The sequence below is a fragment of the Eptatretus burgeri genome, chromosome 23 (genome assembly GCF_056783735.1).
Source record: "Eptatretus burgeri isolate ZD-2024b chromosome 23, Ebu_testis_v1, whole genome shotgun sequence".
Lineage (NCBI taxonomy): Eukaryota > Metazoa > Chordata > Myxini > Myxiniformes > Myxinidae > Eptatretus > Eptatretus burgeri.
In genome coordinates, this window is record NC_140983.1 from 452,152 (window position 1) to 473,539 (window position 21,388).

Below are 21,388 nucleotides of genomic sequence, written 5' to 3' on the forward strand. Positions count from 1 at the left end.
ACACCCACGATGACACCCACCCGAAATTATATGGCCGCCATATTGGTTTTTCTGGTGGGCCGAACACTTTCGGCCTGTCGGTCTCTCCTGATTATTCACCGGCTGGGTTTGTTTTTTTGCGTCCCAGGTTTCGACCACAGTGCGGTCATTTCTCGCTTGTTTGTGGTTTTTTTTGTCTGGGAAAGTGTGTTCTCCAAATCCAGTCGCCGACTGGGCATCAGGTGAGGTCAGGTGTGGGAGCACGCGACTGGGCATCCTACGTTGTGTGAACTCCTTGCTTGGCACACCTGAGCTCCTGACCACACACAAAGCTTTCGTCCACCCCCCCCCCCACTCCTTCCATGAGGATGTGGTGGGTATATGATGTGATTTCCCCCTTGCGCACGTGGTATACTGACCCCTGCTCGAGGGAAGGGGTATTCGTGGCCACAAGAGCAATGTGGAATGATCACAATCATCACACATTGGCCATGTTGGGTGGTTATCCATGGTCATGCCCTGTAAAGATGTCCCCACAAAAAGGGGAATCGATAAATGTGAAGGTACAAAACTAAAGTACAAAACGATTCGTTAGTTTTGTCCATCACCGGACGTAACGACAAAAGTGGAGATTAACAAGTATCAACACAAACGTTATCACGCCCAAATGACTGTGTACCGCAACTTCCAGATCAACGATCCTGCGCACGTTGTGAACTCCAGATGTGGAACCAAGTGATGATCCGGAATCATTGTCGATAACATCGGTCAAGTGATGTTCCTTGTGAAGTTGTGTGATGGTAGATGCACGCGTAAACATGTTCATCAACTCACGTTACGTCATAGGGAGCCAAACATTGAAGCGGCTCAAGTGCCCTTGTCACCCACTCCTGCTTTAACACCACCTGCGTTTGAACCTGAGGTCTTTCCTCATGAAAGGTTATCACCCGCCAATGTACCTGAACTCCATCCCGACCCTGTACCCCTTACTGAGAAACCCACAGCAGTCGTAAGCAAGGACAGATCTCCACGAGGCCTAAGGCTTCGAAGATCAGCTCGTGTCTGTAAGCCTCCTGAGCATCTTGATGTGCAAAAAAATTAAATGAATAAACGGGGCAGGGGAGAGGAGATGAGATGGTTCAGCAGAGTCATGTGACCGGCCCATGTTCCGATGCTGTGCTGTGATTGTGCCCGTGCCTGGATTAAACCTATTGTTCACACTTCAGAGTCTTCGTCCCTGTTTATTGAGTGCATCACACCACTCATACAGGGTTACGAGACAAATGGAGTGTGGAGGAAAAAAAATAGTTAGATTAATGTACTTTCAAATATAATGGTCGCTGGTGCTTTATAAATTTAATTTTTATACTATAAGTCGAATTGGCTGTCAGTGATGTTTCCCTTTACCCAAGAGTCTTTTGACCTAAATGTTGATAAATGTCTTGCTACGGAACAAAGTGACCTGGTTGATAACGCTGCAACTTTTGACCGAGTGGACACGTATTGCAGTTGGAGTTCTTTTGCCTAATGCTTATCAGCCCCGTCCACTCCCACAAAAAGCATCTAAATGCCAGGAAATGTAATCTTGGCTAAGTGGCAAATCATTGCGGATGTTTACCATCTCGGTGCTTTGGACTCCGTGGTACCATATTAAAATAAAGGTTCTCTGATGAAATGTACTCTCGTTGTGGACAGTGTATTAAGATTGAAGTTTTATTTTGAGTAACAGGATTTACATTAGAAATTCTACAACAGAAAACGGGACGTGAAACACCCGAGGCACGAGCTTTCTTGCTCGCACTTGATTTCAGACCAAAGGCTCCACCTGGACCTTTTGATAAACAAACACAAAGGTAAATCGATAAAAAGTAGAAACACCAACAAAGCATGAACCTCTTCCTCTTCTTCCTCCCGTTCCCACAACCACACCTGTCCTGAGGCCACAGTTCGATTCCACACCAACAGGTGCTCAGATGAGGCTCCCCACATGAGCAATGAGCAGCTCATTCGGCTCAAGCTGACTCTAGGCTTTCACCGATTGGTCATCTTCATCCTCATCCTCGGTTGGCGGGAAATCCAAGGAGGGCATCGGTTGTCGACTGCAACACGGACACAAAATCATCCGGTCACGTGATGAGAACAACAAACAGCAACAGATACGAAACATGACAAGAACTCCAGCGATTGTTCATTTGCGAAAAGGCTTCGCTCGACTGTACCTCGGCATATTTATTTAATTCCCATCTCTTCCGCCTGTGAAACCGCCTATTCCGAGTCTGTCGTCTTGAGGTCTTCCCTGCGGGGTTTCGGGTCGGCCGGGCTTGCCGCCACCTCGTGATCTCCTCCAATTACAAGACCGACCTTTACTGCACCTGTTGACTGCTGACACCTGTGCTCCCACCCACGCCCTGCAGATCCCCTCCTTGTGTCGTGGTGTCTCCTCCGTACATCGTTGTCGGGCTGTTTTCCCTCGTCCCCATTTTGATTGTTCAGCCATCTCCCTTCCCTGTTCGTCTGCCCCTCCCTTCCCAACGTATAAAAACCACATAGTATTCACAGAATACGTTCCCCGCGCACTCTTGAGAAGCGCTTGGTGCGAGGAAACTCTTCTGGCGGTAAATTTGTAATTAAATCGATCTACACGTCTGATGTAAATGTGGACAAATTACACTTTGAAAAGTCTCTGCCACTGGGTACATTCATCAGCCTTTACAAAGGAGCTTTTATTCATGTTCTCGGGTGTTTTCACAACTACCAAGGCTGATAAAGACGCCACAATCGATCGCTAAACTACAAATCGACGGATCGTTCAGACAAAAAATTGTCCTTCTTCTTCTTCACTTTTTTTCACCAGTCGAGCACAATGAAGGCTGAAACCATGACAACGATTCAAATTTCTAACACGAGGAAGTGACGTCGTCTCTCGGCATGAGGATTTGTTTAATTCACCGTGTAAGGTCTGAGGGGGAGGACGTTATCCAAGTAATGTGTGCTGTATCAAATGGTCATGTGACATGTGGTGAAGTTTAAACTTCCTCCGTTGAACGGTTTTTGATGTACACTAAATGTGTGCTGTATCAAATGGCCATGTGACATGTGGTGAAGTTTAAACTTCCTCCGTTGAACGGTTTTTGATGTACACTAAATGTGTGCTGTCTCAAATGGTCATGTGACATGTGGTGAAGTTTAAATTTTCTCCGTTGAACGGTTTTTGATGTACACTAAATGTGTGCTGTATCAAATGGTCATGTGACATACGGTGAAGTTTAAACTTCCTCCGTTGAACGGTTTTTGATGTACACTAAATGTGTGCTGTATCAAATGGTCATGTGACATGTGGTTAAGTTTAAACTTCCTCCGTTGAACGGTTTTTTATGTACACTCTTCACATTAGAACTGCCACTTCATAACTGCTGGCAGTGATGAGCGGTTACCACTACGTCCTCTTTATTCAATAAAATTCAGGATGAGATGAAAATTTTTTTTTTTTAATCAAATGGAAGACCAAATCGGTACGAGTCCTACAATGGAGTAATCAGAAGGAACCCGAACAAGGAAAAAACAAAGATGAAGTCATCAGGAGGAACGTGGATCGGATTCACATTTCAGCTGCGACTCCTCGACCCTCAAACTCAAATAAATAAATAAATAAATAAATAAATAAATAAATAAACCATCCCGATCAAAACAATTAAACAATTCTGACTGCCAGACCTTGTATCCGATCAAGGTGAAATTTAAAACGTGTGTTCCACTTCACGACTACACCATAATCGTCAAGTTTCACTTCGATCGATGAAGCGGTTCAAGAGAAAGAATTTTTTAAAAAGTTTTCCTCTCAATCCAATATGGCTGTCAAGACCACGTGACCGATCAAATACTCGTGAACACCCTGGTATCACGGAGGCTTGAAGAACATGTGTGTGAAGTTTCTCCTCGATCTGTTCAGCCGTTTCAGAGATTAAGATTTTTTTGTTTTTAAAACAAGATGGCTTCCGAACCGCGTGACCAATGACCATCAATTTTTTTTTTCCCTGTGGACCAATTTATCCTTAGATGACCCTCAAAAATGTTCAAACTTGTCGAAGAACATCATTAACGAACACACCTATGACATCATAAAAAATCACCTTATTCCCCCGTGCGGAGTACTTGACAGGTGCCAAGTTTCAATTTTTTCCACGGAGCGGTTTCGGAGATGCAGAGATCCAACGTTTCTCCTTTTTTTTTTCAACATGGCTGCCACATCACGTGACCTATGACCTCATAATTATAATTACAACCTTCTTCATGAGTACTCGCTCCGATGGCGATAATTTCCTGTCAATCCGACAAGTGTTTGCAGAGAAAAGGGAATAACAATGCACAGACAGGTACGTACATCGCACGGACGCACGTGCGGGGACCGATTGCTCAACCCCCAATTTTTGCTGCGAGGGCACGGGATCATTGTAAAGCCTCTCGCTCCCTCCAAAACAGCATGTGGGATCAAGGTGTCGCGAAAGAGCGTCCGTTGCAGGAAGCCATTCGGAGCAGTGTCAAGCGACTCCTTTAACCACAACCAAATAGTCCAACCGTGCGAGTGGTCCAACCCTTGCTCGACTCGACTCGACTCGTATGACTCTCTCCACCACCGCACCCCCACCCTCACCCCCCTCACCCCCCCTCTTCCTCTCGACTCACCAAAGTTCATTCTGAGCATCTGATAATGCAGTCTGCAAAAAAGCGTTGGTGTGCACCTGCGCCTCCAGTTTTCTTTCAACATCTTGAAGCTGCATGTCCAAGCAATCAAAGTCCAGCTCAGAATCTACCAGTTGTTGCTTGGTCATGTTCAACTTGAGGTTCATCTGCACAAAGATAAACAGCCCCCACAACCCCGACCATTAACGATCAGCCTCAGGTGTCATGGAGAGACACGAACAATCAAATGTGGAGAAACAAGATACTATTCCTAAACCAAGGTGTGACGTTTCTCAAGAGTGAAACCTTTGCCTGGAGTGAGATGACGTCCTTCCTGCACTGTTCCTCACAATATTGAGATACTCAAGAACGACATTGTTATAACTTGCAGGTACCCACAGAAATTTCGTGTCATGCAAAATGGTAACTTTCACAATGTTACACAAAGAATAGTTACTTGATTAAATAAACCCCCATTCCAACCCCAAGCCCTCAACCACACCCTTCCGCCACCTGCCAAAGCCTCAACCCCCTCTCCCAACTCTCTGCCCCCCCTCCATCCCCCAACTCTCTGTTCTTCGAAACAAGACGGTATTATGACGTCATTACATATTATTTCTTCATGACCTCATCAAAATAGATGAACTCCTCCACATGCCGTTACCAACTTCAGCAACTCCTACCTCCTCATAACCTACTTTCCCACCCATCCCACCCATTTCCTACCTCCTCATAACCCACACAGCTTGGGAGTTTGTTCCAGGGACGGGAAAAAAAGAGGAATGAAAGAGTGAAGGTGAGCAGTGATTCTTGATTTTGGCAGTTTCACCAGAAGGAGGTTTTTGGCAGACCCTGAGTACCCTGAGGAAATATAGGGGGGGACAGATCAAAGACAGAGCAGGGGGCGCAAGGCCGGAGAGGAGACAGGAGAAGACAGAAAGACCACTGACCTGCCTCCGGTGAGAGAGTAAGAGACCCAAAGACTCAGCTTCACCGCGGGAGATACCAATGATCCTAAAAGCCTTGGTTTCAACAGCGTGGAGTCGAGCAAGGTGTGAGGCAGGATCACAACCCCAGAGGGAAAGCAGGACTCCATCAGACCGCAGATGAAAGCTTTGTAGATGGTTAGAAGCTCAGGTGCTCAGGTGTGAAGGAAGGACTTTGCACGACGGAGGATGCGCAGTCGCCGATTGGCTTTGGGGGCCAGCTTGGAGATGTGGCTTTCCCAGGAAAGGTCATGGTAGATAGTGAGACCCAAAAGCTTGAAGGAAAGGACTTCTACAAGAGGATTGTTGATAAAGTAGATGAGGGGGGCGGGGGGGTTCCAGACGGTCCTTTCGGTGAGACATGGTGAGGATGTGAGATTTGTCAGGATTGAGAGACATGTTCCACGTGTTGGACCAGCTTGTGATTTTATCCAGGTCTACAGAGAGTGAATGGGCTGCTCCTTGTCGATCAGAGGGATGACAGATGGTGCAGAGGGTGGAGTCATCAGCAAAGAGATGAAGACGATTTTCCAGGGAATGATTCATTGATGAAAACCAGAAAAAGCACAGGGCCAAGAACGCAGTCTTGAGGAACTCCAGCCTGGACAGGAAGAGGTGAGAGAATTCCATGAAGAGCCACGCGTTGACTGCGACAGGAGGGGAAGTCTGCGAGCCATGAGTGGAGATGTCCTTGGAGACCACAAGAAGAGAGTTTGGTGATCAGGGCGTGGTGTCGGCCCGTATCGAAAGGATATGTCCAGGGCTATGGCTCTGATCTCATGTTTGGCATTTCGGACCTCCATCCATTATTTGGAAAGAAGTATCACATCCAGGCTTGAGCGACCTGGTCGAAACCCAAATTGATGGTCGTAAATCAAACCATTGGAGAAGAGGAAGGATTTGATCGGAGGTGATGATGGATTCCATAACCTCGCTGATGATTGGTAGAAGACTGATTGGTCTGGAGTTGCAGGGATCTGTTTTCACACCTTTTTTATTCAAGGCAGTGATGTTTGCTGATTTCCAAGCAGATGGCAGATGAACTTGAGCAAATGAGAGGGTGAACAGAACAGAGAGAGGGTGAGAAAGAGCAGAGGAGCAGGTTTTTAGGACACGTGGGCTGATGCCGTCTGGACCCGTTTCAGAATCTGAGTCGAGGTTTGACAGCAAGCTCTCCACCTTCTCAGGAGAAAAGGACACAGAGTCCAGAAACAGTTGGGTGTGACTGGGTAAGGTGTGTACAGAAAGCGATGGGTTTTGGACACAAGATTTAGAAGCATACATGGAGTTTAGGCATTCAGTCTTTTTGTGTGCAATGTCAGCTGTGCGGCCATTTGAGGTCAAGGAGGAGATGGAGGAGGAACATACATCAGATACAGACTTAACGAGACGCCACCAGAATTTGGAGGAGGGAGACAGGTTTGAGAGTTCAGACTTGAGATTAGAAAGATGTTGTTTTCTGGCTTTCCTGAGGGTAGATACACACTTGTTCCGACCTTTGTGGAAGGAACTGAGATTACCTTCAGTAGGATTTGCCTTCAATGAGGCGAAGGCAAGTTGTTTCATGACAACTGCTTCACCACAAGCTTCAGTCTACCCATGGGTGGGAGGAAGGGTAGGACAACTGACGATGAGATGGGATAAATCTGTGCATGAGAGAGAGAGAGAGAGAGAGAGAGAGAGAGAGAGAGAGAGAGAGAGAGAGAGAGAGAGAGAGAGAGAGAGAGAGAGAGAGAGAGAGAGAGCAAGTTTCTTTGAAAGAATTCCCAGGATTAGTTGATGTCAGAGGAAGGAGAGATAGGAGACCAGTCTCGAAGTTTGATGGCTGCTTGAAGTCCCTGCCAGTCAGCCTGAGTGAAGTTCCAGACTCGTCAGCCCTGAGGTGGTTCTCCAATAACAGCCAGAGAGATGACCGCTTTAACAAGCACATGGTCAGATGAACCAATTGGATCAGAGGAAGAACAGCAGATATTTTCAGGGAAATTGGTCAAAATCAAATCCAGAAGAGATGGAGTACCGTTGGTTGAGATCCGGGTCGGGAAGTTGACAGATTGAGTCAGTCCCAATGAGTCGCAGAAGTCCTTTGCTGAAGTGCCATGGCAGGTGAGAGAGGTACCCACACTCAACCAACTGGCATGATGACAGTTGAAGTCACCACATATGAGGAAGAGAGAGTTTGGACGAGTGGATCGAAGTTGGTCCATGTTTTCGGCGAGCGAGATGTAAATGGAGTCATCGCTGTTCGGTGGACGGTACAGCACACATGTAAACAAGAAGTGGTAGGGGAGGGGAAGCGGTAGTCAGAGGTATACCTGTGGGTGTGGGGGGAGTGAGGGCAGTGCATGGTGAGTGAGGAGTGGAGTTTTTGATGAAGAGTGCAACGCCACCACGAGGACGAGGCTCAGGTCTGTCATACCAGAGGAGAGATACTCGGGAGTCAGAGACGTCTTGAAGGAGGAAAGTTTCTGTTCAGCAGATCATGTGTGGTTTGTCAGTGGCAACCTGGATGGTAAGATCTGTCAGGTTTGAGTGAAGGTCCCAGATGTTTGAGGTCCACACTGTTAAGGAAGAGCTCTGTGAGGAGAGGTGGAGGTTGGACCACTGTGAGGTCCACAAGGAAGACAAATTTACCTGTGTATGGAGGGCATCACCTCGTGCACACACCTGCTGTTCACACTATAAATCCTACCACTGGAGGCCTGTCCATCCAGCAATGAACCTGCTGTAAGTTTGTCCGCAGGAGCAACAGATGACACTGTGCTTACCTTTACCTTCTGCTTGTCCGCCTCCTGACGTTCACTAACAATCTGTTTTGAAAGTTGCTCCACCTGCTTGGCGAGGCGGCGGTTCGTTGCTCGCAGCTTCTCTTGTTCGCTGCGCATGGAAACATGGACACGATGCTTTGACTTTGTTATTATTCATCAAAATGTCATTATAATTCATACCTATTATCATACCTATTGTTCATGATAATTCAAAACACCTCACGACAATGGAAAACGTGGGGACAAGGATACTGCACTGAAAATGGTGGAGACTTGCAATAGCCTTCCCCACCTGGAGGGGGTGGAACACGATACACATTTACATGGAGAATTTGCATCGCTCCATCATCCCCCCCCCCCACAAGACCACCAGCAAAGATAAAACACCCCGATACATTAATTGGGGTCATGCTGATCCTCTATATCGAGTCTGGATGTAACTGGGCTAGAACTGCAGGAGGATATCCCAACAAACAAACCCACAAACACCGGTCCATGAATTATCGTAAAGGACACCGAAACAAGTCCTGTTTGTGTTTGACAGTTCGTGTTCCAACACATCTTTGTGCGAAATAAATGGGGAACCCCTCGAGAGACCCGGCAGTTCCGCCACATTTACCTGTCTCCCACACAGGTGAGGTTTCCAGGTTTGTTTTCAAGTCGCATTCACGCGCCGAACATACCCATCATCGGCTTTCAATCGGAGCTCGAGTTTGTCGGTCCGTCCTTGGAGCCGGGCGAGGGAGTCCTCAAAGCTGGGTCTCCGAGAGTCCTCGATCCCCGCCACCAGTTCGCGCATCTTCTTGATCTGCAGGTCCGTATCGGCGGAGGGAGGCAAACGAAACAACACGTCGGAGGATTTGCTGAGGCACAATCAAAGTTTCCCCCGCGCCCTCCACCGTCCCCTCAATATGAGCACACAGGACCTCATGAGGACAACTCTGTGACCGGAGCGTTGGACCTCATGAGGCACGTCCTTTCAAACAAACCTCGGGTTGGTTGTGCTTTTGAATTTCCCACTCTGTGGTTATCGCCGTACTGTATTTGTAAATAAATAATCATATTTTTATTTATTTATTTGTTTATTAAGTCAAAAGGTCATTATTAGGCCAAAGGTCAACAACTTTCTCAGATTTCTCAAATCCTCAATTTTCATTCGATCGACTTCAAATTCGAAGACCATTTGCACATCGGGTCAATGAATTCAACCATTATTTTTGAGGTCAACGTCGGTTAAAAGGTCATCAGAGGCCAAAAGGTCAACGTCGGCCAAATTTCTAAAACCGTCAAATTTTTTTTATCTGATTGACTTGAAATTTGAAGAGGATTTATAAATCAGGTCACTGAATTCAACCACCTATTAATTTTTAGGTCAACACAGGCAAAAAGGTCAACATAGGCCGAATTTCTAAAACTGTTTCTCGAATTGTCAATTTTCATCCGATTGATTTAATATTCGAAGACCATTTGCAAATCAGCTTATTGAGTTCGAGCACCAACGATTTTTGAGGCGAACATCGGCGAAAATGTCCACAAAGGCTGAGTTTCTAAAATTGTCAATTTTCATCCCATTGACTTGAAATTCGAACAGGATTTGCACATCAGGTTCATGAATTCAAGCACCAATTATTTTTAAGGTCAAAAGGTGAACACAGGCCTAATTGATAAAATTGATAGAGAGGGCCAAAAACTATATATATATAAATATATTTTTATCATTACATCTCATGTTTGTGCTGCCGAACGTCGAGGAATTTCTACCTTCAGAACTACAACAGTTTGGAAAGGCCGACGAGAACACTACCCTCGTGAACCCCACACAAATCCCTCCTCCTTCCAAATTTCCAGTTTTCCCTCCTTGGTGTTTCCTTCTGTATCCATGTTGTCCACCCCATGCTTGCTTTTTCCTGGTTTTGGCGGTTACGTCTTGATCTGCTCAGTGCACTGCCATCTCTTCCACGAGCTTCGACTGTGTATACAACAAAAAAAAAAATTAAACTACCACGCTACATTATCATACTGCGCATGAGTGAGCTGCTGTCTCCCCGAGGCCCAACATGCACACAAAAAACACACACACACACACACGGAGGGATCGAGGCCCTCACCTGTTGCTGCAATGACATCTTGTTACGGTGCAGGTTCTGCCACTCACCTTTCTCTTGCAGGAGCTCTCTGCACAGCCGGTTCACCAGCAGACATACAATTTAATACAAATAACAATTCATCATTATACGGCCTGGCAGGATAACCGAGAACCCACCTGCCAACGGGGTCCACCAAAAGACCCCAAATCCTTCCCTCTCGGGCTCTGAGTTGACGGGTCATCATCAGTCCCATCCCGTGATCTTTTCCACCCTCCCCCCGTATTGTTTCAGGTTGCGATGATTCCTTCCCTCTTCACTCTCATCGTCCGATTCATTCATCACCTTCCCATCCGAGTGTTGTCCCACAGCCAGTGTCGTGCCTCATAACACCATGTAACCTCACTGCGTTTGTCCACGAAGTACATTTTGTTAAATGTGTAAAAATGATTTATTTGACGTTCTGGATCCTGACATTCTGGTTTCCCTGTCCCCCATCACTCCGGTCCCCATCACTCCGGTCCCCATGGCCCCTCTGGGCAAGCATGTGATCTCCCGTTCCCTCAGGTGACTCGCTGAGTGTAAAATAAGAAAATATTTAATAATTAAACTGAAGTTCCTCACCTGTTCTTTCCTTCTCTCGGCGTTTTCAGTGAGCATTTGAACATTATCGCGTTCTTCCTCGAGCTCGGCCTCCAGTTCCAGGATTCGGTTCTACTAGAGCAAAACAACAAGCATGACATATCAAGGTGAGAAAAAAAAAAAACAAAGGAACCTGCCGCTTGTTCAACAGCAAAGGGATGGATTGAGTGAGAAAGATGGACGAACGGCACTTTGAGTAGTTGAACACCGAAGGAACAGTTCCATTGAATGAATCAATACCATGTGATGAAAAGTACGAGACCGTTGCAAGACCATTGGGCGTGCACACCTCAAGCTGCTTCTGCTGACGCGGGATATCCTTGTTGACGGGACTCGACTCCAGCTCAAACTTCAATTCCAGGTTATGGCACAGGAGCCTCATTTTCTCCGCCAAATCTTCCTTTCGAAGAGTCTGCTCTTCGTGGAGATTCAGCTCGGCTCGCTTCAGCTGTGTGAAAGCACAAGGTAACAACACCTGCACAGGCCTGCGGTACATAGCTCCCCACGACAGGCAACACACCCTTTCCATCCACAACCCCTTTTATTTGTCTGCTTGGACCGAAAATCATTGTCCATCATGATTTCCATTAATTAAAAAAAAAAAAATTGGAATCGTTGCATGTAAATCTGGTGGTTCCAGGTTCGAATCCCATGTCCTGTGTCGATTAGTCCAGTCTTCTTGTCCTTGCAATTCCCGAAGGACGACAGCAACGTCATTTTAGGTCTTCGTCCCACGTGTAATCTGCAATAGTGAACAAAACATCTCCACAAGATCTAGTGGATGGAAGAGTGACCATCGTGGCATTGTGAAGAGGTTGGGAAACCATACAAGAATATAGTGACGTGGTGATCCCTTGCCTTGTGCTGCATCATTCTTACAACGGCGGAAACAGATGCAGTCTCCTTCCCTGACACACTTAATAAATAAATAAATAGAATCGGTGGTCTACCTACCCACTTGGAAGCTTGTAAAAGCAAAAACAAAGTCACCAGAAGTTGCATGGACGTACATTGTGATGAAGTTCCTCGCCAAAGTTCATGGATAATTTCAGGACCTCTTGGGTTTCCCTGCAGTTGCTGCATAAAGATGGTGTCATGCTGACTGCTCCCTCGGGTGCCCTCTTGTGGTCGCAAAAACAAAGGAACCGGGTCACAGGGTAATTATCATGATGTATGTGTTGATAGCAGTTGACAACTACTTCGCTGTTGTGTGTGCAGTTGGCAGCACTCACCGGGCTCTCAAGGCTCTGTCGGACCCGGTCCTGCAACTGCTTGAGCAACCATTCACGCATCTTGTGATTGATCTGTTTAAAATCCTTTCTCCGATCCACGTCGGCAGCTTGGTCCGGGATCTGTTGCGTTTCCCAGCAGCTGCTGCATAAACATGGCGGCGTCATGCTGACTGCTCCCTCGGGTGCCCTCTTGTGGTCGCAAAAACAAAGGAACCCAGTTACAGGGTAATTATCATGATGTATGTGTTGGTAGTGGACAACTACTTCACTGTTGTGTGTGTAGTTGGCAGCACTCACCGGGCTCTCCAAGCTCTCTCGGGCGCGGTCCTGCGCCTGCTTGAGCAGCAATTCACGCAGCTTGTGATTGTGCTGTTCAAGTTCTATTGTTCGATCATCCATGTCAGCAGCTTGGTCTGTACTTCCTCGGCCACCAATCTAACACACACACACACACACACACACACACACACACACACGCACACCACATCTCAGTCAATCCAGGTGTTCCGTGCAGACACAAGGTTCGTCGGCATTTCCATAACAAACATCTTGTTCATCACCGTTAGTCATTGCAGTGAAACTTGTTACATCGACCACCCGAAGGGACATGGACGTCATGTTCTCATCCCCGTCCGTCTGTCTGTCTGTCTGTGAACAGGATATCTGAGAAAGTTGTGCACGGATTCGGATGAAACTTCGTGTACACGTTGGGTGTGCGACAAGGAAGAATCGATTCATTTTTTGGTGAAGATCCGGATCGGGATACAAGAATTATTTAATTTTTTTTAAGTGATTCTTCATCATTGAGAGATTGGCCAACAACGATCAATCGCATGACATTTCAAACATGTGTTGTTGGCTCGTTATGTTCTTGTGGATCAGGCATTGTGTGGCGGAGGTGTGCGCTCCACCGAGTGCCTTTACAGTTGTTGTTATCACTGCTGTTCGAGCCCTACCAATGCCAGATTTTTGGGTCCGATGCCGATACCGATTTTGGAGAGTCCGAGTCCACCGATTCCCGACCGATATTTTGTCCAAAAAAAAGGTACAAATTTTTCAAATTGATTTAAAAAAAAAAAACTTCTGTTTTATGAAACTTTCAAATATTTGAGGCCATTTAACTGAAATTGTACTTTGAACGAGAAAATAAATAAATAAAAATCGACAAGAACTTTTTAATGGTTCAACATAAAAACATGTGAGAAACTAGGACGGGCACTCAGTAGAGCGCATACCTTCGCCAACGCTACATTTTTCCCCCTCCCCCCCACCAGAAACCGTTGATTGTGAGGGTATTTAATCCCATACCACATCTGCCATCTCATATGTGTTATGATGGCTTAAAAACATTAAATTTCCTGCTGTTTGACACTGATTCACGTACATTGTACAATTTCTGGATGAACTCCCTGACCTTTTTGGGTGTCGGTGTCAAGTCAATCTGATGACAACTGGTCACATTATAAGAAACAAGAACTAGAACGGGCACTCGTAGAGAGCATCTACCTTCGCCGCCGCTATTGTTTTGTTCTTGGCATAAGAGTGTGGGGAACAGAACAAGGAGCATTTTGGTGCTGATTTCATACGAATCGGATCAGAATTGACTGCGTTATGATAAAAATACGCACATCTGCAAGGTCGTGACCCCCCTGACCTTTGACCCCCAACCGCGAGTAAGGGCAATTATCAATTATTGCATATCACAAGATTGGGCATTAAATTCTGAACATTTTGGCATTAGTTTCATGCTAATTGGATAAAAATTGACCGCGATATGGTAAAAAGACGATTTTGACCTTTTCATGACCTTGACCTTGACCTTTGACCCGATTGCTCCCAAAATCTAATCAAATGTTCCTTGGATAATAACCCATCATCCCACCAAATTTCATGCAATTCGGTTTCATATTCACAAATAAATAAATAAATAAATAAATACACAGCGACCAATACATAACGTTTCGCAGAATGCGAAGTTAATCAAATAACTCGCTCATCCACATCCGGATCCGGATCTTCACCAAAATCTTATGGGTTCTTCCTCATCACACATCGAACCTGTCCACAAAATTTATCCGAATCCGTCCACAACTTTTTGAGATATCCCGCACACACAGACGGACAGACAGACGGACAGACGGACAGACAGAAAGGGGTGAAAACATAATCTCCTTGACCTTCGGTGGTGGAGGTCATGAGAATGGCACATCATGGTCCTCCTCCTATCACTTTACAATTGGTCACTGTCCTTGACAACAGTACAAGTTTTAATTACGGACCCTCGGTATCAAAAATAGGACCACACATCCTGAGGCTCACCTGGATCAGGAGCAACAATCACTCAACCCTCCTCCCTCCCCCTCGACCCCTCAGACCCTGATATTTTTTTTAATCCCGTGAATAAACTTTAGTACATCATGGGTGATGAAGGTTGTGGTCAAGTTTCATCGAAATCGTGTTTGCAGTGTCAGAGAAGAAAGAGAATACTTATTTTGTGGGGTCAACCCCCCCCCCACCCCCTGTAGACCCTCTTAATGAGGACAGACTTTGATACACTTTGGTCCATGATGGGTGATGAAGGTTGTGGACATCTTGAGATGTTTACGACTTAAAGAGTTGCAATGTACGAAAGTAATCATCACTCACTGTCCGTCCCTCATCATGTCTCCACAACGCCACCTCCTCCCCTCACTCATCCATATCACACATCACCCCCCCCCTCCTTCTCTCCCCCTCCCATCACTCCCTCGGCCACGTCACATAATCCTCATTTCTTCACTCCCACTCGTCACAGAGTTCCTCTCCCTCCTCAAACATCTCCCCCACCATGGGATACTCCTCTCTCCCTCCCACCCCACCCCACCCCCCCCCGTGTGTTCACAGTTCCACAACACACAAGGACCTTTAACACAGGAGGCCATTGGGCCTGTCAAGTCTACGCAACACCCGACGACCTTTAATCCCGACACGTCGGCCCGACCTCACCCCCCCCCCCGCACAATCATAAGTGTTTCGTCCTGTTACGAGAAGTGATAAGTCCTGTTCACCGTTTTCCGCGCTTTGTTCCCCGTAACCTCCTCGGACATCGTTCATCCACACGAGGAGGGACTGAAGAGGAGTCGCACACGTTCGACTCGTTCAACGTCTTCCTTCGATTCAAACACGTGGTTCTTCTTCTTCTCCTTTTGATGTTGTTGTTGTTGTTGTTGTTTTACGTGTGAAAAATTGTGTGTACAATTATTTTTTTTGTATAAAACAATTTGTAAAGTTCATATTGTGTGATATTAAATGTGGTTAAAATTATTTTATTGTGAAATACGTGAAGCTTGCGGCTGGGCGTGGCTTAAAAAAGGAAGGGGATCGCTTGGTGACGTCACGCGCTCCAAACGTTCCGATGGAGGGTCCAAGTCGTTCTGCAATCAAACCCACACTCAGCAACCTACCCCACGTGTTTATACTTATAGTGGAGCAGGAATCGAACCCAGACTCAGCAACCCACCCCACGTGTTTATACTTATAGTGGAGCAGGAATCGAACCCAGACTCAGCAACCCACCCCACGTGTTTATACTTATAGTGGAGCAGGAATCGAACCCAGACTCAGCAACCTACCCCACGTGTTTATACTTATAGTGGAGCAGGAATCGAACCCAGACTCAGCAACTCACCCCACGTGTTTATACTTATAGTGATGACACGGAAAATAAAATGGAGACGGAGAGATCGAGGTGTGGTGGATGCGCTTGATGAACATTCGCACCTTGACGCACGCACATGGCTCAAAATTGATCACACGCAGTCAGCTTACCTCGGATGAGGGGACGATGAAGGAAGGAAAGGGGGAGAGAATGAGGAAGAACAAGTGAGAGATGATGAAAGATTGTAATTATTGGGGACTTGTCAGAGCTGCAAACAGTTATAAATGCAACGTGGAAAATCGTGTCGTTTACACGCACAAACACACACACACACACACACACACACACACACACACACACACACACACACACACACACACACACACAAACACACACACACACACACACACACACACAAACACACACACACACACACACACACACACACACACACACACACACAAACACACACACACGTATATATATATATATATATATATATATATATATATATATATATATATATATATATATATATATATATATATATATATATATATATATATATATATATATATATATGTATATATATGTATTGTTGCAAATTTGCTCCCGCCGGCGTGCGAACGGCCACGTAACTCGAATCGCGGCACGTCGCCCACCGGACGGACAATTCTGTCGTGACCCTCTCGGACTAACGCCGGGAGCTAGTCACGGGTGGGCCTTTCGGCCTCACCACGATCGTGCCAATCGGCCCCCCGCGTGGGATAGGGTTGTTCGCCAAACTCGACCTACCTAAGTACCCACACGGAGGGTAAACCGGGCGATCGCACCTCGCCGCAGGTCAACTCTGGACACGGGCCACTTAAGCGACCCGTTCCGTACTATCGGGATAACCGAGCGGTGTTATCGTCGGCCTCGACGGTTCCGATTAATTATCGGGTGTATTAAGCCCACTACCAACCCTTTACGTGAAGTAAGATGGAGATTCAATTAAAGAAAAGACGAAGCGATACGGGAAAAACAGTTCCACATAATGCACATTTATTCCGCGGCACACGGAGAGCACACATATACAATTAAACAGAATGCACCTACAGTAATTGCAACAAAAGAAACACAACAATGCAGATCTACAACCGACGACGCGTGCACACGGCAACACTTACACAGTTTTACTTTACTGACGGCGCCAACAACACATTTACTCAAAAGTAAAAGAAAAGGGCCACCCTCAAAGACAAGGAGGCAGATGGGGCCTGTGGGCCAATATTTGTGCGGGACCTGAAAAAGCGGTCAGGTCCGCGAGACCGGGTGGATCCTACCCGTGTCTTTGTGATGAGCCGCAAATGTGGCGGCGCGGCGGTGCCCCGACTTCGTGCTCCTTCGCGGGTTTCGTTGGCACTGCTTGGAGTGGGGTGGGAACAGTGCCCCCTTTCGCACTATCTCAGCGCAGGGGGGGGGGGGGAATTGCTGGCTTGCTTGGGTCCCGCGACGAGCGATTCCACTGCGAGCTCGTCGCTGACCGCCGTCTTCCTTGCCTCGGACCCGAGCTATTCGGTCTCTTCCCCCATTCTCCTCAGCCGACTGCAGCAAACCACCTGTACGCCCTCGCCTCCCGACTCCACTCCGCGCTCCTCCAAGGCCGACTCTGCGCTCAAACCGACTCGACCGCACTCCAGGCTCCAGGCTTCCTCTCTCTGCAGCTCCCCGACAGACTCCGAACCCCGACAGACTGCTTCTTTTTCGCCCTGCGCTCGGCGCTTTATAGGCCGGCAGGAGAACCCATATGCAAATTTCTGGATCAGAACGAGCTCGGGGGTGGAGCCACGCTCGCCCATTGGATGGAGGAAAAGGGGCGTGAGTCTCCCCTGATCCGAGAATTTGCCTATCTGGATTCTACACCGACGCACCTGGAGGCGGGGCCAAACCGCCCCGCGCTTGCTGATTGGACGGATCTGAAGTGGGCGTGTAGCATTCCTGATCCGAATTCTCCTCGGAAAGGCTACATTTTGCACTCATGGCTCGGCGCGCATCTTGCATGAGCCCAGGACAGCCCGACGCTCGGCGCCCACAAGTGGTGCGGGAATGGCCGCAGAAGGAGAGGTGAAGGTGGTGGAGGGTTTAAGGTGGTGGTTTATGGCCATGGTGCCGTTTGGAATGGCGGTGATGCGATGTTTGCGGGAGCGAGTTGTGAAGGTAAAGATCGTGGCTGTTGGCGTTGTTGTTGTTGTTGTGAAGCAGCGTTGTGGTTGGTGGTTGTTGTGTGATGGCGGTTGAGACGTGGTTGGTTCAAAATAAAGATAGAACAGAAAAACGGATATCTCAAAGCGTCGCAGCCCGGTTGGATGACATAAATTCCCTCTATACAACGGGTTTGGGCTAACTACACAAGTACTTACAGAGATATCTCACCTGAGGGCCCTTTATGGTGGAATCCGAATTTCCACAACCGTAACAGTATAATGGGGTAACGACGCGAGCGATGATATATCAGCCCCAAAAAGATAGATACTTGGTTTAACATTTTTATTCGTCATAACTGGACAAGGTTAAGCAAATCCAAGTGGAATCAACATCTAAGGGGTGGAACAGGAAGAGGATGAGAAGGGGTGAAGATTACAAGATCAAATGCACACATCGGTATTCCCTCATCTCCGAGTTCATTCGAGAAAGAGATGGGCAGACAGGGAGAGAGAGATAGAAAGAGAGACAGAGAGAAAGAGATGGACAGAGAGAGAGAGAGAGAGAGAGAGAGAGAGAGAGAGAGAGAGAGAGAGAGAGAGAGAGAGAGAGAGAGAGAGAGAGAGAGAGAGAGAGAGAGAGAGAGAGAGAGAGAGAGAGAGAGAGAGAGAGAGAGAGAGAGAGAGAGAGAGAGAGAGAGAGAGAGAGAGAGCGCACCCACATGTCAGCTGAGGCAGAAAGGAAAACAGGAAATAAAAATCGCAAAAACCACAGCCATGGCAACTTGCGGTGTCACCAAGCAGTGAAGCACAAGAATAGGAAGAGAGGAAAAAATAAAATTGCTGAAATCACAGAAACAGGTAAGAATGCAGATGGGGAAACATATCAGGAGCTTCTCTCACAGATCCGAGTTTTGATCGCAAAATGGTTTGCAAAGGAGACGGTGTCTCGGCATTTCTCGGCCTCTCGGTTCACGAACGCGCCTGCACGGACAGACGGGTTCGTAAAAAGTGAGAAAATGATTGAAATCAAAATTACCTTTCAGCACAAAATGAAAAACATTTCGAATGCAAAGTGTAAAACAAGAAAAAAGAAGAGAAACAAACACTTGTTCTTAATTATCATTCGAGGCTACAACATCCAAAAACAAATGAGCAGCTCCATCGGGGTGAGAGAATGTCCAGGTAATCGGTGTGGAGACAGGTTTGTGCAGGTTTGTCCATTCACGTACCCAGTTCTATTTCGCGGTGTTTCAGGCGGAAGGTCGGATGTCCGAAACACATGCGGAAGATGAAGACCCCGAGACCACCAACATCCAGCATTTGCTCCGTCACGACCAAATCCTCATGCACAAGGTAGCTCTGCGGCAAGTATGTTCCCAACTGTGTGTGCACACGCCATCGCACAAATATTCTAGCGGAACTCGGTCGAGCGCATACCTACACCAGGCTGAACAGGTTCACATTTTGTATCCCACTGACAGGCCGGATCTGAATCTGTACCTTAACCAAAATCGAATCAGCTTATTCTTGTCACCTACCTGTCACCTGTCACTTTCCGGATCGCCACGGTACAGGCTAACCCTTATTACTTCAGAACATTCTGGGTGGAGAAAAGGCATCAAAGGCCATTAATCGCCATCTGTTTGACGAAACGAGACATCATCGTTTGGAGAGGAGCACCGCTCCACGCCGACGACCACAAACAAGCTGGAACGCATGCTTGTGATGATGCCTCCCCCTGGCAGGCTGGTGTTAATGGAGGACAAAATTCTCCAACGTTTATTCCTGCAGATCACCCTGTATATAGGGTGACGGAGCAAGATCTGCTTTGGCAGTGTGCGTGCGAGGCCGGAGAATACTTCACGATCCCGGCTACCGCTCAGAAGCTCCGGAGCTTCTTCTGGGTACACCCACACAAAGAGTGGTTGTGTGGCACGCACTATCCGCAGGTCAGAATCCACGTGGAAACAGGCAACGTGGCATGTGGGTTCATGACCTGCTGAACAGTGAAGGAGTGCATGTTGGAGATAATCACTCAAACCTCACCGACCTCAGAGGCGTTGTGTATCACTATACAAACCTTGTTGTTGCGAAGTAGATCGAAAAGTCTTCGAGGTGGCATGATGATCGAAGTGTTCATTGGAATCACATAGCATTTCTTCAGGGAGATGTCGTAATACGCCGTGAGGAGCTGCAAACATGGTCGGATGGGGGGGGGGGTGAAAGTAAACACTGTATGACATGGTGTGTACATAGTTACCTGCTCGGTTTGTTTAACGTGAGAAACTCAAACACAAAAACGAAGATTTCTCGAATCAAAAACCTCATTCTGTTCCTTAACTCACTTGTCATGGTTTGAAAAGGAAGAATACTCAAGCGATGATCTCTTAACGAGAAAACAAGTTTTATGACAAATGGTGCAGTGGGTACCTGTTGCCATTTTGTAGGATGTATGGTGTTGTGCATTCTGCAAACAGGTGTGTCATATAATTAATGCGTGCAAAATTACCCGCAACAACCATCAACCAATCGGAGAAGCTGTCGGGGTGAGGCAAACAAAACCACTATGGATACGTACCCGGTGAAAGTCAGATCCATACAGGTACGTACCCGGTGAAAATCAGATCCATACAGGTACGTACCCGGTGAAAGTCATCCATACAGGTGCGTACCCGGTGAAAGTCAGATCCATACAGGTACCTACCCGGTGAAAGTCATCCATACAGGTGCGTACCCGGTGAAAGTCAGATCCATTCAGGTATGTACCCGGTGAAAGTCAGATCCATACAGGTGCGTACCCGGTGAAAGTCAGATCCATTCAGGTATGTACCCGGTGAAAGTCGTGCACGATGTTTGCTTGGTTGCTCTCTGAAAATCCAGGTCCTGCCAGACGGATGATCTCAACATTGTGCTCAATGTCGATCTCGACATCCTCCTCAACGGATTTCAGTGGCAAGACACGTCCTGCGTGTTCGAGATCCTTCGTGACCGGCAGGCCACCATGTTGTCCATCGGTGTACGTCAAGCCACAATGAAACACGTGGGGTTCCTGTCCAATGACAGGCAAGCAGAACGTCACGAGTTGGTCACTTGGCGTGACTGAATGACTGACAATTATGCCTGGTGAAAGGATGACATCTAGGGAAACAACATGTGTGTGTGTGTGTGTGTGTGTGTGTGTGTGTGTGTGTGTGTGT

General features: G+C 47.1%; 2 protein-coding genes across 17 annotated transcripts in view; both read right to left on the reverse strand.

The window, feature by feature from the left end:
• LOC147007904 (integral membrane protein 2B-like) overlaps positions 1–21,388 on the reverse strand; it is a 36,199-nt gene that overhangs the window by 10,596 nt on the left and 4,215 nt on the right. For 6 of the 13 annotated variants that reach the window (XR_015053737.1, XR_015053743.1, XR_015053739.1 and 3 more), the window contains 5 exons: positions 21,022–21,240; positions 20,622–20,658; positions 20,272–20,382; positions 19,730–20,190; positions 19,462–19,571 (listed from right to left, as the gene is read on the reverse strand). Coding sequence is in view for 6 of the 13 variants with exons in the window: in XM_085866021.1 (XP_085722147.1) it covers positions 19,075–19,172; positions 19,421–19,571; positions 20,272–20,382; positions 21,022–21,240 (579 nt within the window). In the remaining 7 variants the exon portion in view is untranslated. Of the gene's footprint in view, positions 1–18,519; positions 19,173–19,420; positions 19,572–19,729; positions 20,191–20,271; positions 20,383–20,621; positions 20,659–21,021; positions 21,241–21,388 lie in introns of those variants that run through there. The other 7 variants (XM_085866022.1, XM_085866018.1, XM_085866017.1 and 4 more) reach the window with 4 other exon arrangements.
• Positions 1,679–15,559, reverse strand: LOC147007905 (uncharacterized). 4 transcript variants are annotated; one of them, XM_085866110.1, is made up of 10 exons: positions 15,416–15,559; positions 12,666–12,803; positions 12,369–12,557; positions 12,147–12,257; positions 11,426–11,584; positions 11,119–11,208; positions 9,094–9,218; positions 8,411–8,519; positions 4,719–4,826; positions 1,679–2,078 (listed from the first exon to the last, which is right to left on the reverse strand). In XM_085866110.1, the coding sequence occupies exons 1-10, from the start codon at positions 15,452–15,454 to the stop codon at positions 2,034–2,036; spliced, it is 1,113 nt and encodes a 370-aa protein (XP_085722236.1). In that variant the 5' UTR covers positions 15,455–15,559; the 3' UTR covers positions 1,679–2,033. The 4 variants fall into 4 exon arrangements, with proteins under 4 accessions (XP_085722236.1, XP_085722235.1, XP_085722238.1 ...); XM_085866109.1 differs by having other exon boundaries at positions 4,663–4,826; XM_085866112.1 differs by lacking the exon at positions 12,369–12,557 and having other exon boundaries at positions 4,663–4,826.